Source organism: Gallus gallus, chromosome 6 (assembly GCF_016699485.2).
Source record: "Gallus gallus isolate bGalGal1 chromosome 6, bGalGal1.mat.broiler.GRCg7b, whole genome shotgun sequence".
In the NCBI taxonomy this organism is placed as follows: Eukaryota; Metazoa; Chordata; class Aves; order Galliformes; family Phasianidae; genus Gallus; species Gallus gallus.
The window spans coordinates 19,373,207-19,395,154 of record NC_052537.1 but is presented as its reverse complement, the minus strand read 5'-3'; the positions used below and the strand labels follow the sequence as shown (position 1 = coordinate 19,395,154).

Sequence of the window (21,948 nt, the reverse complement as noted above, 5' to 3'; positions counted from 1 at the left end):
GAAAATGTGAATTTCCATGAAGAAAAAAATATTTTCTTCCTCCCCCAGCATGACCCAATGAATAAACTAGAGGATCTCTAGAGGTCCCTTCCAGCCACTACAATTCTGTGATCAGCCAGTAAAGTTGCTGTTTTTCAGTTCCTACTATGTCTGGACATTTTTTCTAGGGTAGAAGTGGCATTGATGGCTTTCTTTTCCCAGGACTCACTTGTAATATATTTGCAGCTATGGTGAGTTTTTTCCACTCTGTGTTCAGCCAAGTACTCTTCTTCTCAAAATATTATAATGGCATAAATGTTGACTTAAAATACATAAAAATGAATAGGCTGGCAACAGAAGGTTCTCCTTCTAAGGCAGAAAAGCCACTTGCACCACTCCAGACCTAGAAGATTTCAGAGACCAATCCACTCTGGTTGGACCTTTCCAATGTTGTAAAAATAAATATTAGCATTTAAAACTCTCTTAGAAACCAAATAGTTGAATGTAGCTCTGTTCATCTTCCCCAGAGTCTATTTATTTATTATTATTGTTTATATATTGAACTTAAGCCCAAAAAGAGAACTTGTATGCAAGTTTAACTACACAGGATGTGACTGCTACTTCCCTATACATCACGTGACCTGGCTTTTTTGTCTCTCTCTTCATTTCAGAGGAACTAAATTCAGAAAACTTGGGTGAAATTACTCTGTTGTCAAAACTTCATAATGACCTCACTAACAAGCTGGATGCCAGTCCTAATGACGTTTCTTCTTCTCTTACGTAAGTGATCTATTGTATTTCCTTTTCATCCTTTTAGAGAGGTGCTTTTTCCCCCCCCCGACTTTGGTGGGGTTATTTATTTCCCAGTCTGACTGCATGTATGTTGTTTAAGAATTTATTTAGAACTCTGATCCTCCGATGAAGGGAAGGAGCTTATGTTGAAACAGTGTAGAATTTTGCTGGGTTTTCTAGCCAAGATTTCCTAGCTTGAGTGCTAAGGCACCATCCAGAAGACATCCTGAAGTTAAATGCATGCATCTTTGCAGATAAGGTGGCAAAGTTGCTGAGCATCCTGTTTGACATAATGCAGGAAAGTAGTTCGGACCACTTTTGGTCTCCGCGTCTCTCACAGGATGTTGAAGCTCCTGACTCAGGATGATGCTTCTATAGCCTTCAAGCCAGTGGAGGTCTTTGTCAACCTCATAACTTGCCTCTTGCTTTACGGTTTCTCAGCTCCATTTTTTGTAGAGAAGTGGGTCACACAGACAGGAAGTATCAGCAGAACTCATGTTAACATTGGGGCTGAGGTGGACTATCAGATAGAAAGGAGCTGACAAACTCCAGAACAGAAGCTTACATTGGTTACTGTGACCTCCGAGACATTAGGTAAGGGGGCAGGCACCCTCTGGTGGCAAGAACCTCATTGTCACCAAACAGACACCCCATGCCACCCTACTTAGAGCAGAAATTCACAGAAAATCACCTGTCTTCGGGGAATTCACAGGTAGTTTTCCCCACCTGAAGCATGCAGAGCAGCCATTCCCCCCCTAGCATTCACAGAAAACATGCTCCTGCCTGCCTCTGCAAGCAATCCTATCCATAGGTCTAGAGCAGTGCTCTGTCCTCGTACCATCTTTCTCAGTATACATAAAAATTTGTCACTCTTACTACCACTAAACATTCTGTTGGCTTTTGAAGTTCTCTGCACCTTCCTATGGGTGCTCCCAAGAGCCCAGAAGAATGAGGCTATTTGCCACAAAGGACATGGGTAACCAGCTGTAGTTACAGACGTGAAGAGAATGTCAGCAGCAATTGCTCCCTATTACAGACTAGCTATTGCTTAGCAAACAAATGGTGTAAGTCCCATTAATACGGCAGCATTTCCCTGGAGCAAGGAGATGTAGATCCAAGAACAGCAAGACATGTGAAAGCCACTTTGCAATAGATACAGTGAAAATACATTGACATGCCTCCAGGAGTTACACAGAAAGGTGCAGGCAATGCCATATCTGTGAGCCTTGGATAGAGGGGAGCCTGGCAAGGACTGAGAGGAATTCCTACCTCCTTGTAGGGGGGACTCTTGTCCTCATCTATTTCTGTGGAAAATGACAGAGGAAGGAAACCATTTACATGAATACGAACAGTGCCCACCTTACAAAATTTAGATGCAGCTTAGAATTTTGCTGCAGCAAACACCAGCAAATCTATTTTTTTTTTTTAAATAATGCTGTAACATGATGGAAAACACAGCAGTGATAGCAGAGTAGCAAAATCCTAGGCTGCAGCAAGAGAGAATTTGCTCAGTTGTAGTAGTAATCAGCACAGAAATAAAGGAAAAATAAAACCCGCAGGAATCTCCACTAAGATACCCTTACCACCACTTCCAACACTTAAATGAGCTCTGGGAAGGAGTGGATCCTGGCTTTACCCCTTCTGGTTAATCAGGAGCGTTGCTTGCACCTGAGCTCCCCTGGGTTTTCCCTGCCTTCCCACCAGGTGCTCAATCACTGCTTCAAGCCATGATTCAGCATTTCCACTACAAATGGTTTTCAGGAATTGTTTTCAGTGGAGTCATTGCCAGTAACATCTTTGCTGAAGTCATTCCCTGACTATGGAGTTGCTCAGATACACACTGTGAGACCTTTTATTCCACCTCACCTCTGAGCTTCCCAGTTATTTTCTTCCTTCCCCATTTGCTCCCTCCAAAGGAGGCAGGCGCTGAACTCTTGGCTACTTCAGCGCCACAAGGCCAACCACTACCTGCTGCAATGAGAAGGAGAAATCTGACATGGAGAAGGAGGAAAGTCACACAGAAACAGGAGACAATAGAAGGGAGTGAGGGAAGAGCTGTGCATCAGGAGAGACAAGGTGCATGTTTTTATTATGGCAGGTTACAGGAGATTCAGGTCCACTCACAGTCTGGGGAATTTATATATCTCATCACCTGCTTGGCTGCTTTACCTCCAGGGTAGTAAATAAAATCATGGCTCTTGGTTCAAACACAAGATGCAACATCAACACAATCAGAACCATAGGACAACAGATGGCATTGCCATCTGTTGGCCTGCATGTTTTTATAAATCCAGTCTGTAAACAGTCATATTTCCATAAACTCCAGGCCTATTGGAACTAGTGCAGCCAGTTCCCCAGTTGGTATCTCCAACCAACCACACATGGTTTGTTTGTTATCAGAGGACTTTAACTGTCCCCTTGACAAGAATCAATACCTCCTTCTAAATATCCAGCACAAATCATTGTAGACAAAAATCATGCCATTGCAGATATTGATAGAATTAAATGTAGAATGTTCACTTAAGGGTACCGTGACATAATTCAAGTCACTTGCTGTTTTACCTTCCTGGCATTCCGCTCCCCACCCAGATACCCAGTACTGGGGATTATGCTGGATTTAGGCAGGCAAACTAGCCATACAGTATCAGTGAAACTCAGTGATGCATCTAATACAAAGTCATCTACCTGCATTATGGTGCAAATTTCATGTTATGTATGAGTCAGACACATTTGAGGGGTGAGAAAGCTCCATTAGTTACCTCAAGATCCTTTGAGAATGATCCAGAAGTCACTCCGACAGAGACATCAAACTCGTCTTCAAGGTTCTTGAATCTTGTCCATGTTCAGAGGGTCTATTCAAAGGATGGGAGATAGTCTGAACCCAGAGATGAGAGCCAGTCAGAAAGCTAGAACTGGGCCTGGGGTGCTGCAGAGCATTGGGAATCATTGCTATTGCCCTTGAGGATTGCGTCCATCCCCAAGAGATCAGAGCTGAAGGCTAGGCTTAGATCAATCAGTGACGTTCACGTGTATGGGTTAATGGCTATACTAGATGATCTCAGTGGTCCTTCTAGTCTTAATGATTTTGACTGCATCAATCCATTTCTTTCCACCTAAGGAAAAACCAAAGCAAACAGAAGACAGCCATGTAACATTTGCTCCTCAAAAGCAAAAGGTTTTCAAGGAGCATCCAGTAAATGATATTAAATGTTAATTAAAATCATATTGGAAGTATGAATTGAAAACATTCTCCTTAGTCCTGTGAGTTTTCAGAGATTTCCCTCCCTCCTTTTTTTTTTTAAAGGAAACTAATAATTAAATTTCAATATATAAAACTGACCTACATAAAATATTCCATGTAAAATATTATTTCTGCCATAAAACACATAATCTGTCACTGGTTAATTCCATTAGAAAGCATACATTAAGCTCTATGTATTATGACCATTAGGCTAATAAAAGTAATACAATATAACTTTTATTATGTTTGAATTTGAAACATTCTTCATATGAGCACAAAGAATAATTAGAGAGGTGGAAGAAAGGTGGCTTTTTTTTTTAAATTATTTTTAATTTATAATGAAATAAATTCACAGGCAAGAGCAAAGAGACTAAAAGAGACTGACTTTGAATCTGGAAACCCAGGAGCTTTGCTTTTTACACCCACAATGTAGTCTTTTATTTATTTAAATTTCCTTTTCTTTATAACTTCAATTTTGGTCACGTTAAACAAACATCTTTGTGGTCTTATCCAGAAGCAAATTCCTCACCCCTCCCAACTCCCATCTCAAAGCATCATGGGATTTTTTGAAGAGAAAAATGTTTTGTTTTTGTCTGTATAAAATAAGTTTCCAGACATTTCGATTATGAAGAACAGTTTGGGGAAAAAAAAAAAAAAAAGACTTTCAGCTGAGAATTAAAGCTCCCAAAATATATTTGGTTTAAAATGCAAGTTTTTTAAAGCTTCTCTCCATAGTTTTGAAGCTTAGTTCATAATTATGAAAATTTGGGATTAGAAACATGACTAAGACCAGTAAATAAAAAGAAATCTGCCATCCAATAGATTAGATTTTTCTGACATCATGGCAGAATTCCCAGAGCCAACACTCAGCTCAAGAGAGATTTTCTGCCATCTGAAAAGCAGATTGAAGGTGGACTCTCTAAAGGGACCAAAACGATTGGTTGTGTGGCTTTGGGTAGAAGAGGATTATACTTAAGTTTAAAAGCAATCCTATTTCTAGCATTCATTTTACTGGAGAAGAAATGGAAGCACAGCCACCAAACAAATAAGGCAGAATGACTGATACACCATTCTCAGTTCTATCCAGGTAGATACAGGCCATCAAGAAAAAAATGTTCTAACAGGCTAAAATATTTATGTTTCAGATTTCTGGAGAGCAAAGGTCTATGCTTCTGGAGATTCAGAGGAAATAGGTGAGTTCATGGAGAGATTTTCACTTCCAGACAGGAAAGCAAAAAACTGTATTCCTTTTTGTATTATATACATAAAAGCATTCACATACTTTTTATGTATAGAAAATCATACTCTGCTTATGCGCTTGCACTTTTTCTAGCACAGCAAAGTTTTGCCATGGGACTATGGCCTTAAAAATTGTTTATGAAAATATAACAAGCATGGGGAGACCAGAGCCAGGAGTAGCACAGATCCTGCACACAGGCAACCCCTCAGCCTGATAGATGAAGGTGGACCCCTATGGTATACACAGTGTTGCATGAACCACAATATGCTTTGCAGTTTACACTTAAAATCTTCTTCCTAGCAAGGACTCACATGCAGAGCAGTCAGGAGGCAGGAATATGAGTCTGGGGATACAGAGTGAAGGGTACTGGGGATTGTGGAATCCACTTTGAGGGAGAAAATTAGAGTTGTAGCTATAAAACTCAGCTGAGACCTGGACACATCAAATGCTAAACTTGTTCATTGCCATGAAACTGCACCGAGCCCCTTAGCCAACAGGTTTGTACAGCTTCATGCTGTGCAGGGGCAGTCTGGTATGTTAGCATTTTCAGCTAACCAGTCTGGCTCAGTTTTGTCAGCCTCTTCTCAAGAAGAGAAGGCCAATAAAAATAAACAAAAAATAGTTTTAACTTTGCAACTTTGTGCTACCTTATCTGAAACACATTTGTATTTAATTAATTATTAGTGTGTATTCACAGGTTTGTTTTCAATTTTTGCAGATTTCACGTATCTTATTATAGGAGTTACTCTGGGAGCCTTTCTAGCAATTGGTTTTATAGCAGTAATAATTTGCATGATCAAAAAACAAATGCTTGACCATGTCTTCAGAGGTAAGAGAAATTACTCCTGATTTCTTATTCAGAGTTCTAGATTTCCTCGTGCTCTAGTACAGCAGATCTGAGCTTTGCTGTTAAGAATTGCATATGTGTTGCAACTCCAATTTTCCACTGAAGAACTATTTTAAAGTGTCTGAAGTGCTAGGGACCCTAGAAGTATGGATTCACATTTTAGTGTAACTCAGATATTCCACTTAACTAGAGAAATAGAATTCACTACAGCTTACTGCCTGGGTATCTTTTTGAGTGACAAATTTTTAAAACAAAATTCTACCTATTCAACATAAGAAAAAGAGTCTATTGGATTTGTAGGATGGACAGGAGTGGATTTCAAAAAGCAACTTTGCAGCTCAAGTTGCATGCAAAGTACCAGCTCTGTGTAGTCCATTTTTCAAAACAAAGGAATTCTCCTAAACTTAACAAAGTTTCACCACATTAAAACAAAAGTTATTAATGATGTCAATCAGAGAAATGCAGTGAGATAATTCAGTGCAGCCAGACTGCTCCAGCACAGGATTGGGAACCACCTATCCATGCACCATATCCAGAAGAACTTGCTGCTGTGACTATATCTTCACATTATCCTTCATGTGACAAACAAGAAGTGATGTCCCTGCATTCCAAGCTGTATAACTCTACTAATTCAGCAGTTTACCATGATCAAGCACTTCAACAGCAGACACAGTCTCTTGCTTAGTAAAAAAAAGAACAGAGCTATCTTAACTCTCAAGCCTGAAGTGAAGTAGACTGAGCCCCCTGAACCTAGCCTACTGATCTCCATCATAGCATAGATTCAATGCCATTTTCAGTAAATGCTTATCTCTTAAAGGATATTTTTGCAAACAGACTCCCCAGGTACCCCATGAGGATACAAATGATAGTGTAATACCACTTCCTAAAAGATAAATGGCTGATGTTTTCTTTATGGGCAGTACACAGTGGTCCTAAAAGGAAACTACTTCCTCCTAATTCTCCTCAAGCATCTGTCTTTGAAGTTGTTCTTCATTACACTCTGAGGATGTACTACAGACTCAAAATAGCTAAAATAAAAACAAAAATAATTTTGAGAAAAACTGTCACGAGAGATTCCATCTGGAAGAACTGAGAAAGGCTTTAGGAATGTTGCGTGGCACTACTAGTATCAAAGAGTTTTGCCTCAGACAGGATAGGTTTGCCTACTTCACCACCTGTTCTGGTTGCATCCTCACCACCTCTAAACAGGCCTACCACCACTCTGCTCCTTGTTTTTAACTAACCCTATTTTCCTCTTCTCTCTTTAGAGTCAGAGTGCAAAATGGATAGAAGGTAAGAGTCATTGCTTCTGGGGTTTTCTGAGGTGCACCGTGATATGCCAACTGTAGTAACTAACTCTGCTCTCTTTATGCATGATGCTTCCCCACAGCTGTGATTTGAAAGATAACACAACATACATGCAGGTCTCTAGAGGACCATGCTACCCAGCTGTAACAATCAGAAAGATCAATGCTGTAGAATGGCAATACAAGAGGCATAATGACAAAGGGACTAGCACAATGGAAAGATTTCCAAAAAAAAAAAGAAAAAAAAAAAAGGAAAAGCACTCACCAATCTCTGAAGCTCTAAGTTTGTAGGGAAAACTCCACAAAGGAGGGATCTCCAACCGAAGATCTTTCCCTAATGGCACTCAGCCCTTAAATGAAGTCTAAGAGAGGTGCAGCCAGGCTCCACCCCTTCCAGTCACACAGCTGAATTGCCTTCACCTGTGCTCCCAGGGCTGGCCGGGTCCTTTCCCCAGGTGCTCAATCAGTGTTTCAGGCTGTGACTCAACAGTTCCCATACATCAGTACAACTAGTGGAGCAGCATGGAAAAGGGAAATCCCATTCAACAGGGGTTTGACATGTAAGAACTGGGGGAAAAAAAAACCTCAGCAGGATGAGATTCCTTTTAAAAAGAATATCCTTCAAAATGCTTTTGATTCTGCCTATTTGTTTTGTACTATATAATTGCAAATTTCAACCACCAACCCTCCAAAACAACATCAAACAAACAAACAAACAAACAACAACAACAAAAAAAAAACCCCAAACATTAAATGAATTACTAGATGAAAGCCAAAGGTCTTGTTTTGAGAGTTCTCTTTCACAGTGTTAGAATTTTTCTGTATTTTCTGTTTTAATATACTGATATTTTCACAAGTGCTCCAGAGCAAATGGCTTTGTCCAAAGCTTCCCATTCACTAGGACTGGACCAGTTCTGAGATCTCCCTTCACCCCAGGTTCTTACAGATCAAATCATGCAGTGATCATTCTGGAAGGGATGCATTTTTACCCTTTACCTTCTTTCCCTCTACCCAGAAACAGCAAGTCCACTGTATGTTTTGAGCACTTAATGGGCTCATAGATATGAGAGGCAATGCCAGACTGCTTAGGAGATGGCTGTTCCTCATCTGAGGTCATTCAGTGGGGCGGAGACGTACAGAGTGGGAAATGTAGCCTGCAAATTGTCTGCTGGATCACAGTAATCTGCAGGAGTAGATGATGTTTTGTGTTTCTCCAAGACATTTTATAAGTAAGTAGAAAAGAGATTACATAAATTAATGAACATTCTCATAAAGTGAAGGCAACAGCTGTTCTCAGTGACCTAAGAAAAGCCTTTTAGCCTCTCTCAGAGGTGGATAGGAGTGCTAATAGGCATGTCCCCAACACAGCCATTTGTCACAGAGGCCGTACAACATATGCAGACACTCAGTTAAAGATCAAGGCAAGGACATTCCTTGAGAAAAGTACTTCAGTGTTTTGCTTGACAGAGAAAGGCCCTAGCCTGAAGCATGTGATGTTTTCCCAGGGAGATGCTTTCACAACCTAACCCAGCTAACTGTCACAAAATCCATTTCCTTTCAAATCATGGAGCATTCAATCTATTTTCTTGCGAGGCACTCACAATTTCTATCAACCTAAAACAAATTAGGACTATTGTTCAGTCAGAAGACAGAACATCAAGCACATAGTAAGCTGTTTTGGGTGTGCTAAGGACAGTACGGACAGCAGCAAATGGGGAGGAGCAGGTGAGGGAGAAAACTAAAGCAAAACAGAAACCACAGACACCAGAGTAAAGAGAAGGAAGAGAATAGACAAGGAGAGGTGTATCTGAATGAGATACAGATGGCATGATCTGTGAACTGTTCTACATTGGATTTTGTTTAACTACCACATGGCTGTTTATTTTGTATGATATTTCCTTCAGAGACAGTATGAGCATCCATGATACCTTCCCTCTGATCTTTCTAGGGGAAGCGACTGATTTTGTCGTGGCAGCAAAATTTAGCAGCCTTAATGGTGATCTTACACTGACCTCTCAGATGATTCCTCGTCCCATTCTGCAAGCAGTTGCTAAAAGGTAGAAGTTCCCAGTTGCATGTTAAAATTCTGATCTTCAGGCCAGAAACAGGAGGCAATACATATAAGTTTTCTGCCTTTGAGCCACTGACACTGACAAGTGAGAGAATCTGTAATTTCACAATATTTGGGGGGCAAAACTATGTATTGCTAAGGATGATGTTTTCCTGTTAAGTGGAAAGCAACTAGAAATCCACTATCTCATCTTAGCTGTACTTTTTAATTCTATTGTAGCACTGATTAATTTATGAACTCCTTTGTTCTTGTTCACTTCAAGATACCTATGTACTACTCCTTAGTGGATTTTAAAGGGGCTAAAACAGATGCTAATCTGAGGAAACGATATTAACTTTTACTTGAGGAAACAATTGTTTTGTAGTGTAAAAGAGTAAGTACGTAATGCGAGTCTCAGTAACTAACAAATATGTAATTTGTTCTTGTTTACCTACTATAATGATGGAGTAACACAACTGATAAAACAATGCTGCAGATGATGCAAGCATGTACATTAGGCTCTAAGGAGCTTATAAGGACAATATGAGTGAGAAAACAAACAAAAATATTATCTGTGAAATGCAGTTATTCTTGACATAGCACCACTTTTTAGCAAGGAAGTATATATTGTAGTTTGTTTTATAAATAAATCTATGCTATTCCACATCTCAGCAAAAACTAACTTGTTTTTGCACCATCATTCTTCAGTATAAACCATCTAGTCAAAGACAAATCACAGGGAAATACAGCATACAAATTCCAATGTCCTATTTCATCTTTTCTCCTACCCTTTAGAGGAGGACTTTTTCACAGGACTCTTATCCATATTGGCATCTCTTCTTTGTAGGACTCAACGCATGATGGTATACGCCTTAGATTTTAACGTTCATCATTTAAGTGGTTGAGGACATTTGCTATCTCTAAAAACAAGATGTATGGGAGGGAGCTGTTCCTAACAACATGAAAAAAAAAAAAAAAGCGAACAAACAAAAAACCTCACAACACATGAACATTGCAACCCCTCAGGACACTGGACCAGAAACCATCACTTTCCAGAAAGCTGCATCTAAATATCATAAAATCACCAAAGTTGGAAAAGACCTCCAAGATCATCTACTCAACAGTCCACAACTACTGCTTACACTGAATACTTACGTTGTAAATGCTACAGTATTACAAGTACTGTGAATTTCCACAAGAGTAACCAAGATATAGGCTCATTTTATTAGATTCATTTTTTCCTATAGGTCAAAGGGAAAACTTCCCATTTACTCAGGTCAGTGGAGACATGATAATCAGATCTAACCTAATTTTCACTACTTGCCTTAATACTCTGAGGACTTTAATTCGTGGCGTTTTTAGGCCAGTAGCTCATTCTGGAAAACCCTTTTGATAAAGCAAACTCCTCTACCACAAATTACTTACTCCTAGGTTTATTCCAATCAATCATACAGCCGTTCTGAGTGATAATCAGTGTATCAGTCCTTTAGGACTGGAGAGGAGAACTGGTATATCATCTGCAGACAGTTTTCTACTTGATCACTGATGATTGCTCAGGGAAAAGTAAAACAAAAGCCCACCACCTTAGTCCAAGTGACAGTGCACTTTCTGAATTCATGTTCAGTGAAATTTTGTTTCAAATTTCATGCTATTATACCCACAAGTGCCTCAAGCCATCCCAATTACCATCATGTACTCAGGTGGATGTCATCCAGAGCAGTGCCATCAGGGTCATCAAACTTAACACCAGTTAAAGGAATGCAGAGAAACCCCTTTCATTCTAGAACCCTGGAAGCGAACCTAAGAGAAAACATTGCAAGGTCATTCCCACGTGTCACTTTTGCAGCTTTCCCAAACCATTAAAACAGAAGTGTTTCTAGCTTCAAATGATATCAGAAGTTCACTGTGAAATAACTAACAGCATTTTCCACCTTATTAAGTCAGATATATAACACTGTGACTTAAACAATCAACTCATAATGGGATGCCCTTAAACTCAATGGAATATTTACTAACACCTGAGAAGAGAAAGAGCCTTGAGGCAAGCTGCTGTCAACTAACAAAACAGTAATTTAGATGTCAACTGACAATTATTTAGTGTCCTTTTTTTAATTAATAGTTCATGTCAGTTTCAAATACCATCCTGGTGTAAGCTTAGTAAATTATAATGCCTAAAATTTCATGCAAGTTTAATGTATTAATAAAAATGTCTGGGCACATTTAATGCTAGCAATATTTTGAGTTAACTACAGTGTATGGCAGCCAGATTTATTCTGACAGGAGACAAAGAAAGAGGCATACAGAGACAAGGAGAAGAATGGAGAGAGAGAGGACGTGTAGTAAAAAGAAACAGGCACATATTTGAGCCTACTGAAATAGCTAAAATAATCTGTTGCCTCAACACATTCTTGGCAGCTCTCATATCAAAACTCATCATGCAGCTCTGTGGGTTCTACAGGCTCCTACATAAATCACTCAGCATAAGATCAGGTTTTAAATGCAATACACAAGTCATTCTGATACGTGAGGGAGGAGCTTCAGAGCTGCACACACAAAGTGCCAAGCATATTGGTGATTTTCTTTTGTTACTCAAAGTAGCACCTAGATCTTCTCTTGAGCTTTACACTTGATTTCTTCCAAGTGGCTGACTTTTCTTTCCATTGCTGGACTTTTCTTGTGAAATGGGTGGTAGGCATGTCAGAGGATTTTTTAGACAAAATGCAGAGGGCTTGGAACTAAACTAAGTATATCTTTTAAATCTCTTTTTTGAATGGAAAAACAACTCAGCTAAATGCTGCTATCCTTGCATTATTCTGAGCAGACCATGCCTGTTGATAGGAAAAACTCTCTTCTTTCCTCATTCAGACCACACGATATCTGTGTACTCCAAGCATGAGCAGTGCACCTTCCTGGTCATGTCAGATTTTCATAAATAATAGTAATGCCAATAAGCAATTTCTAGGCAGAAAGATACTTAAAGACTATAATTAGAAGCAGCTCCATGAAAAACAGTTCTCCTTTCTTCCTACACCCTCATGAAACAGGAATAAGATGTCCTTTACCAGCAACAAAACACATAGAGTGGCACATGATGATACTGTGTATTCTCCACGAGCATGAAGGCTCACTACAGCTCAGAAATGCAGGACACAGTTGCATCTCCAGCTCAAAGGTGTTCCTCTAGGAGGCAAAGTTTAATTTCAGCCACATTTCATTTCAGCCAGCCCAGTTTCACTGTGTAAAGGGAGCCCGCAGAGATAGGCCTGCTATCCTCTTGCACTGTACATCCCCATGTAACAGAGGCAAATTACAATTGCGGAGTGCAAGAAGTGTTTTGTACAAATAGCGTGGTACTGTCCAGGCTGCTGGCAATCTGTGAAGGGCCTGCAGCTGAGCAAACTTTCAAAGCCCCTGTGAAATGATAACCTTTGAGGCAGAGACAGTTAGAAGTCATGGCTCATTGCTTCCATCTAACCTCCCTCTCTAAAACCAAGGAGAAACAATCATTGCATCTTGAAAGCCTCTGTTCTCTATGTTATTCAAGTCTAAAAATATTGCTATGAATTAAACAGGAGACGAAATCATCCACTTGGAAAATGTAAACATCAGAGATGGATGGCACTGCAAAGACCAGTTTTGGACAATGAAGCACACGTTTGAATGTTGAGCTGCAGTTTCTTCCAGAAGCTGTATAGGTTGTAGAACAGTCTCAGCCTATACATTTGCGTTAAGAACCTTTTCCCCATTTTATCACACTTGGGCTTGCGTTCAGCTACACAGATAGGCAGAACTAATGAACATTAACAAGAGCTAATCTGAGTTTCAGAGCTTCCCATCAGGTTTAGAGTCACAAAGAAAGAAAAACATCCTATTTTCAAGTGGAGAACAGTTCTTAGTTTTCCTTCGATCTAAGTAGTCCAGATTGGTCTATAATACCATGATTGCAGAATGCATCATTTGCCAAACAGGAAGCAAATCAAGTAGATATAAGTCACATCACTGATACTATTAGCTGAAGTCTGAGCTCAAAAACTTAACTGGTGAACTTGTTTTAATGCTAGGGTACTTGAGAAAGTCTGAAGGAGGAACCCTTTGGAAAACAGGGCCAAAATTCACAAATCAAAATCTTTAAGTAAAAATGCATTTAAAAAGAAGAGGCCTTGCCCTTATCTAAATGCGTCATGGGAAATGGTGGTGCACAGGGAAAAAGAATTAAGATCTAGAGTGCAGGCTGTGCCAGGACACTGGGCACTGAAATGCTTTGCAGTGGCTCAGCCCCTGGATCAGTTATCCACGTGTAACACTATATGTCCAGCCTGACGCCAGGGAGGGATACTGTCTCCACCACTCTACTATCCATTGAAATCGTATCTGCTTAAGATGCAAACACATACTGCTGCTGTACTATAGGCAAGTTCACAGGAAAAAGTTCTTGAAATAGCAAGATGCCAAAAATACATCTGCAAAGGAATTCTATTTTATAGTTACTAATCAGAGTAACTAAACTGTCTTCACAGAAAATTTTTAAATGAAGATAGGAGGAAACAGGAACAGCTACTGGTCATTTTAAGCCACGATAGAACAATATTTGTGAATTTTAATTACTTTTCAGTGCAGCAATTTCCTCCTGTGGAAATGTGTCAGCCTTAGAGGTGGATGTTTTCTTTGAACTAATCTGATGTTAAGAGGACATACTTCCTAGTAGTAAGGTGTTACACTTTTCAACTTGGAGATATCTGGTACAAGGCTAGTCCATTCTCAGTGTTTTATTCAAGCTATGGCCCTGTTCAGGATTCGTATGGACATCTGTGTCGATGCTGCCATTCAGTGCTATTGTTCCTCCTTATAGGACCTATCACCACTTCAAAGACGCTTTCTCATGCGCCTCCATGGAGCATCTTATAACAGAAGTGAGGTGTCAAAGGGAAAAGAATTAGCTGTAGCTTGCATCTCTGTTCTCTTTAAATTCCCAGTCATCCAGGCAAGCCCAGCTTCCCTTGTGTCACTGAGGTGTTTGCATCTGCCCTTGCTTTCCTAAAACAAGCCTCTATTTTCCTCTCTGAGGAATATTAATTTTAAATTATGATGGTCAATGTCTTTTCTTGGGTCTGGAGAAAATCAATCATTCAGTAGAATCTCTGACACCTCTAGGGTCAAAGATCGGAAAGCTTTCTCTTAACGTTCCTCAGCTATATATACCTTGAGCTATTCTTCCACCACTCATACTTTCTCCAGAAGACTTTCTCAAATTCTCCCAACTAATGCATTCTCCAAACAGCACAATCATCAAGTCAATGGGGCTTTCATAAATCATTAGAGGTCACAAATAAGGAAAAACAAACTTGGCAAAGACATAGCCTCCACAACCCAAATGCAAAGAAAGCATCTACTTTACCAAATCAACCAAAATGATCCTTTGTGGTCTGCTTGGATGGCAGTTTCCCTTTGCATTGTTACCATGACAAAGTATCAGTGGGAATTGATATCAATATCAATTATATCAATTGATAAAATATTGCGGCAATGTGAGTGGAAGACAACTTGGACAGTTACTGTCCACTCAGGCAGGAGTGCTTTGACACTTTGCTAAGGACCAGTACAAACCTGCACAAGATAAGCCCAGCCCAGCCAATATGCTGGAACAGTTATGATTCTTTGCTCAATGTTAAGGATTGGTGAGTGACTGACAGATGAAGGCTGCATTCATTGCAGCAATTCTTGGGAAAAAAAAACCCAAACAGGTGTTCTCAGTATGCACTCTGGGAACTGAGGTTAATGAAAAATTTTTATAAGCTACCCAAAACTATAATCATGCATGCTATTGCCAGTAAACATATATAGAAACAGGCAAAGATGGTCTGAACAAATCCATGTGTACTTGTGTAACTGTATTTAAAAAAGAAGGGCAAGTAATCCCAGTAAAAATGGCTGTCTCAACTTCTTGCAAATACATGCTTGCAGAAACAAATTTTAAATACCCATTCTCTGTTAAGGCAATGGTCACCAACAAATGAAGCAATAATCTGGCTTTTCTACCTGGTTCTGCAACTACCTTGCCTAGCAGAAGGTTGCTCTTCTGAACAACCTTGGCAAGTTACTTTTGCTCAGGCTACCCTTTAAAGAAAATGAAATTAATCTTTATAATTACATACTTCAAAACCAAGGACACTGAGCTTTGCACTGTGCTGGGAACACCAGGCTTTAAAAAGCAGTGCTAAGACAGTCAGTAGGCACTTTCAGGCCCTCAATGACTTTCAGCACTATTCATGAAACCAGGGAATACTTCATATATAGACGCATACACACAGAAGCAGTATTATATACACACAGCCCAGACTGTTAAGATTCATTAAATCCCATTCCAGTATACTTCACTGATGCCAGCTATTAGCCTGATGGGCAGAGCCACACTTCTGGCTATTTTTTCCTCCTTCCTGGCCACTTTCCACATTCTCTAGGAGAGCATCTGCCCCAAGATGCCTGTGCTCTCATCAGATCTGGGGGCTGCATTTGCAGTTGACCTTTCTACTGCTGCCAAACAGACAGGAATCCTTATTCCTTCCTCCTCCTCTGCACAACTGTTTGAGGCTAGTCCTGAATAGCTCTAAATCATTTGATTGTAAGAGCTGGTCCCAAATCTGCAGAGTCAGGAGAATGCTTTCCTGGTAATATTCAGACACCTGTCGGAGGCAATTCCTTCCACAGCCATCGTGGTCTTTGCTGGCAAACCCACTGGTGCCCTGATTCCAGCACTAAAGAATTCTGCCTTGCCCTGGAGCTGATGCAAACCTGGATAAAAGTTCACTAGTGGAAGTCCACCCTCTGGGCTGCTGCCAACACCCACCTGGGGTAACTCCTGCCCTGGCTGCTGCAGGTCAGAGGGCTCCTGTTCCCAGAGAGTACCTACCCAGCAACCAAGCTGTCTTACTTCTAATCATTGCATGCACTCAGCTCTGTACTTCATCTGCATTTTGTACGGGGCCTCACTGAGTACCACAGCTTTGCAACCTGGTGTCTAAGTGCTGACAGAAAAAGACCAAGTGTCACAAAAGGTAACTCCAACTTCTGTCTTACAGGCTGCAAGTGCCTGGGGGATCTGTAGGCTATTTATGAGAGGTTTATGGGGCATAAAGGCTTTTCACATGTGTTTAAATTGGGCTTAAATACCCTTCATAGATGCCTATGCTTCAATAGAAAGTATGTATGGACTTGTAAAGAGAAAGAGACAGAAAACCACTAGCTGAAAAGTGACTAGGTATTTTCAGTGCATTAAATCACAACACCTGACCCACTCCCTAGTTTGATTTACTGGTACAGAAGAGGTGGAGGAGGGTGGTGGAGCCAGAAGGTACCCTTTAGTTAGCCGTGCTGCCTTTCAAGTCCTTGTGAGCTGATTCCTGGGAGTGAGCTTCCACTGCTCCCTGGAGGAGAGCACGGTATGAGTGTGAGCTGTTCCCAAAGGATAGTCCCATCTCAGAGAAGTCCTGCCTTGCTCCCCACTCCCTCCCAAAACAGCTGTGTGGTCTGCCCAGGGAATCAGACCTGCTGCAAATCTGCATGGCATAGCAACAACCACTTTAAGCGAGATCAGGCTGCTCAAGGATGGCCAGCACAAAGGAAGCAGTAGAATTCTAAAGCCAGTGTGTTTGGGAAGGCTGGACCACCTTTCGTGTGCCAGCTGGCACTGCCAGTTGTGGGAAAGAAGCCTGAGAGCATCAGCAAGAAAGCCACTCTCTGTAAGCAACTTACCGAGTACACGGGGAAGCTCAAAGAGCATCAGTCTCCTGAGCAGTCTTCTCTGCTCCTCCCGAATGCAGAGAATTCAAGTTATTTAGGCTGGAGTTAGTTATTTAGACTGGGCTGCCAATCTCTTCAGAACAGTGCTGGAAGACAGTGCCTGTCCCAGCAGCTCCCTGCCACCTCCCCCCAAACACAGGCAGGGAATGGGATCAGGTGAGCATCCCTAAACCTAACCCACTGCTGATTCACTCCAGTTAGCTCAGATCACTTTGCACTGACCTCATTCTGCATTAATCAGCTGCTGTGGCCAGAATAAAATGGGAATTATTGTTATTTTAATGACTGCAGTTGCAGACAGGCGGAAATTTGTGTAACTTAGTTTACATGATTAATTTTGTGTCTTTTTATGTGTGTGAAGAAATTTTGACAAGTTCATAAGCACTGCAGACGTTGGGTCCCCTGATGGTGTTCTCAAGTCTCTTTCTTCTCTGGAAAGAGCTGGTGTTTAATTGTAATACCCCAGACCACAGCAGAGCAGTGTCTCTACTTGGAATTTCTTTGCAGAGTAGCCTGGAGAAGGCAAAAGAGACGAGCTCCAGGAACCTGTGGGCTGTGTACACTGTCCTGTGGACTTTACGCCCAGTTCAAGCTAGAAGGTTGCAGATCAGCTCTTAGCTGTTTCTTACTGACACAAATGGTTGGCACAGCAAATTTCACACTAACAGAAAATTTCAGCACAGCTTTCAAAAAGAACAATGTGTTAACATTTTTCTCAGAGGAGGAAAAAGTTTGAGGCATGTTACAAGAAGCCCACCCCTGGCTGCCTGATGTCCTGTGAGGTATTTCTTCAGCAAAATCATCAGAAAATGCTTAAGTAGTATTGAAGCAGGGGGGCTGAATGCCATTCCCCACTGAGTCACAAGATCTAAGAACATATACAGCTGAGGGCTGCAAGGCACGATGAGATCTTACTTCCAAGCACTGACACTAGATGGAGTAAAGCTGAATAAAACATTAAGAGCAATGAAAGAAAGAGAAAGGAGGAAAAGTTCCTGCATTTCACCAGCTGCAGGCATGTTGATGTTTTGCATATTTATTCTGAGGAATGCACTGAAAGTTGCTATTAACATTTCACTTGCTGTTCTTTGCAGGTCAAACATGGGATCAAGCCAGAACAGGTGTGTTTTCCATGTGCACGTGGGACTGGGGATGGTCCGCCTGGTTCCTACTGACACCCAGAGAGTCCAGGTCTACCCTGTGTGGGCTGTGACAAGTCATACAGCTGCCTCATCCTGTATCCCAGCTACACACCTGGGATTCCCCAATATAAGGCATACTACAGGCTGCCTACATTATGGCTCGACTGTGCTGCAGTGCATCTGCTCCACATGAGCAGCCACTGGAGCAGTGAGCTCTTGGTGCTGCAGCAACAGTAGGGTACATGAGCTGTTCCCCACTGATGATGATAAGGGGTTCTTGAAAGCAGCCCCAAGGGCAATGGTGCAGTGCGATTCTCTCAGCAGGACGCTGCCCTAAAGTGCATTGCATGCCCCTACCTAGCAGCAGAAAGGGTATCTAGAAGTCATATCACAGCCAGGATCCCTCATTCATTCTGTTAGCTCACTAAGGGAGAACAGGTACCTCCAAAGAGACAAAGACATCTAGGAAAGAAAAGAACAAGTGGGAATGACTTCATGAATGCAATTACAACCCCAATAATAATAATTTTGTAGAAATCCTGTACTTTTTCTCTGTGTAGCACCCACCTCAGTTTTTATAATGATGCTATGGATCATTTTTAGATAAACCAACATCAGAAAGTTATCATTAACCTGTAATGTTGTCTTTTCTTTTTTCAGAGATGACACCAACACACCAGAACAGCAAAGTACAAATAGGCAATAATCTTTTTGCCATTGACAGTTACCTGGTCTGAGAATCAATGGATGTCTCTTGCATACAAACAAGAATCTCACTAGCAGTATTTCCTTTCTTTGTTCTTTAGCTGAAAGACCAATTGATTGACTGATGACAGGAAGACCTTACAGTGCATGCTAACTTCCATCACCTGCACCACAAAGCCTGCAATCCCCAGCAGTATGCACAAAGAGGAAATGTATGAGGAAAATAAACAAGATGAGCTCTGCTCATTAGCAGATCCTGTTTAGTCTGTGACAAGTGTATGATTGATTTCTAAAATCAATTAAATACAGGGTAAATGAAACGCTAGCAATACATTTCAGCTGCAAAATTCATAGTTGTGCTCACATTTCAAGTGAGGTTGAATTAACTTAAAACTCATTCATTTGAGGTTGAAGTAAGATGGGAAAAATGATTTGTGTTAATTTGAAAACATTTCATTCACACTAAAGTTATATTTTTTAACTTTAGGATCAATATCTTTTGTTTAACTTTTGATGGCCATGTTAATTACAGTTATTTTAAATGAATTGTGGTCAATTACAAACAAAGGTTTTTCATATTTTGCTTTTAGAAAATTGAAATTAAGATATTGGTGTATACCCAAAATAAAAACTTTCTGGACATCTGAAATGAAATGTTCCATTTCAACTTTCTACAAACAAGCCAATCTACCACTTCCAAAATCCACCCATCTTCATTTCTTTCAGTATAAAACAATGCACTAAATTCAATCTGAATTCTCCTGAATAATATATATCCTGAATAATTTCAGTCTCCCATCCCCTTCATTCTTGGTCTAGCCTTGTATATTCTGTTCAATTTATTTCCACCAGCTCTGTGTTACTTGGTTCTAGTTACAGCCTTCTTACAAATGACAAGAAAAAAGAATGGCAACAGTTACTCAACTCCAGCTTGGAAAATCTGTATTTTATTAAAAAGTGTGACTTGAAAAACTCATGGATACCAGGTACCCCCACCTAGTAATTAACTTCCAGGCTGTGAACAGCTACAATCAGCCCTATGTGTTATAGGCAGAGCTGATACCCTGAGTCAGGGCCTTGGAGTCAAAAGTGTCAGAGCAGAAATATCAAAATTATGTTTCTATGAGGAAGATATTGTACTAAATACTAATTGAAACTGAAGTGATCTGGATGTGTTTTTGTTCTGGCCATAGAGAGTCAGGTAATTTTTCCAAATGTACCAAGGAAACCCTATTACTCAGATTGTAATTTTTAGCATGTTTTGAACAAGAAAATGTAAGTTTTATTTCAGAGAAAAGTGATATATTGGAATAATTTCCCTGGATTCCCTAGGTATCTGTTACGCACTTCAGTACCAGTGCAGTTCATTAGTAGCATTTGCTAATGGATAAGCTAAAGCAGTAATGTGATACTTGCAAGTAATTGTGTGTATGTACATGTGTAAGTGAATAAACCATCTTGTAAGGTATCTGTTAATTGATTTGCTTCCTTTAGTACCATTTTAATTAAGACTTGGAAAAGAAGAGAGCATGTGGTCAGGGAGGGAATCTATTACCTTCCCTTATTTGTGTAAGCAAATGTTTCTTTTGCATCATTTCAGTACTTGACAGGAAATAACGATGAAAATAAACAACAACAACAACAAAAAAAGAATAAGTTATAAGCAGTAGGGGAGAAAGGCCTGGAGAATCACAGTTAATAGTTTTGATCAGGCAAAGGCACTAGACTGGAAAATACATAAATCTGCTCCATGTGATGTAAGAGAAGAGCCAGATTCAACTCCTCCCAAACAGAAAGGACAGTACATTTCCTAACAGTCAAAACAGTTGAAATCTGAATCTTCTTTGGTCTCTCACACTCATGGCTATTAGTGAAGAATCAGAACATTTTAGTCAAGTATTTTTTTGTTGTTGTTTCTTAAAACCACACTTAAATAAATACAAAAGAAGATTATTACAAATACTTTTACTAGCTATTCTCAAATGGGAAAACACAAAGGAAACCTACCAAACCTGCTTAATAAAAAGATGTTTATACTCACCTACAAAGAGAAATATAAGAAGAGAAATATAAGAAGAATGTGAATTAAAGAAAATTAGAAAGAAATAAAGAAGCGTAGCGCTGTATGATGACATAGACCAGGTCTGGAATACCAAGTGCCTGCTAATGCAGAATCAAGGAATCACAGAATCATTAAGATTGGAAAAGACCTCTAAGATCATCTAGTCCAACTATTGACACACCCCCACCATGCCCACTAACCATGTGCCTCAGTGCCACATCTCCACGTTTCCTGAACACCTCCAGGGATGGTGACTCCTCCACCTCCCTGGGCAGCCTGTGCCAATGCATCACCACTCTTTCTGAGAAGAAATTTTTCTAATATTCAACCTGAACTTCCCCTGCCACAACTTAAGGTTATTACTTCTCATCCTAAGAAGAAACAAACAATTCCGGTGGAAGCTCCAAACTTACGAATATCACAATCAATGCTCAAGGAATATTAGAATAGCCATCCTACGTCAGAATAAAAGTTCACTTTCTCCAACAGCCTCTTTTCCACAGTGGCTAGTAACAAATGCCTGCACAAAGTCTAAGCCCGACAAACACGTGCCTCTACTTTCCTAGAAGATACTAATGGCCTCCAGCATGCTTCTGCTTAGCACCACTAAGTCAAAAGAGATGCTGTCGAGTTTGATATCTTCAGATGAACTTTCCATAGTCAGAAGTAGCAGATTCCAAAGAAAATATATATACTAAAAAAATAGAGGCCTTTACCCCCACTGTCACTACATCAGTGAATTTGCATGGTCCCTACTCCCACAATGTGAAAGCAATTCCCATACTC

General features: G+C 40.3%; 1 protein-coding gene across 7 annotated transcripts; it reads left to right on the top strand.

The window, feature by feature from the left end:
- Positions 1-631: 631 nt before the first annotated feature.
- C10orf128 (chromosome 10 open reading frame 128) lies at positions 632-20,568 on the top strand. Of its 7 annotated transcripts, none has more exons than XM_015288421.4 (7): positions 632-759; positions 5,158-5,205; positions 5,971-6,081; positions 9,355-9,463; positions 18,348-18,374; positions 19,056-19,084; positions 19,202-20,568. In XM_015288421.4, exons 1-7 carry the CDS (start codon positions 705-707, stop codon positions 19,219-19,221), a joined length of 399 nt encoding a protein of 132 aa, XP_015143907.1. In that variant the 5' UTR covers positions 632-704; the 3' UTR covers positions 19,222-20,568. The 7 variants fall into 7 exon arrangements, with proteins under 7 accessions (XP_015143907.1, XP_430096.4, XP_040558583.1 ...); XM_430096.8 differs by lacking the exon at positions 9,355-9,463 and adding an exon at positions 7,368-7,392; XM_040702649.2 differs by lacking the exon at positions 9,355-9,463.
- The last annotated feature ends 1,380 nt before the right edge of the window (positions 20,569-21,948 follow it).

What these genes read in the sequence shown, in the direction of transcription:
- C10orf128 (XM_015288421.4), top strand. Translation starts at nt 705, where the DNA reads ATGACCTCACTAACAAGCTGGATGCCAGTCCTAATGACGTTTCTTCTT. An exon ending in CTGCAAGCAGTTGCTAAAAG is followed by an intron (nt 9,464 to 18,347) that starts GTAGAAGTTCCC and finishes TGTTCTTTGCAG; the next exon opens with GTCAAACATGGGATCAAGCC. An exon ending in CAACACACCAGAACAGCAAA is followed by an intron (nt 19,085 to 19,201) that starts GTACAAATAGGC and finishes TTTGTTCTTTAG; the next exon opens with CTGAAAGACCAATTGATTGA.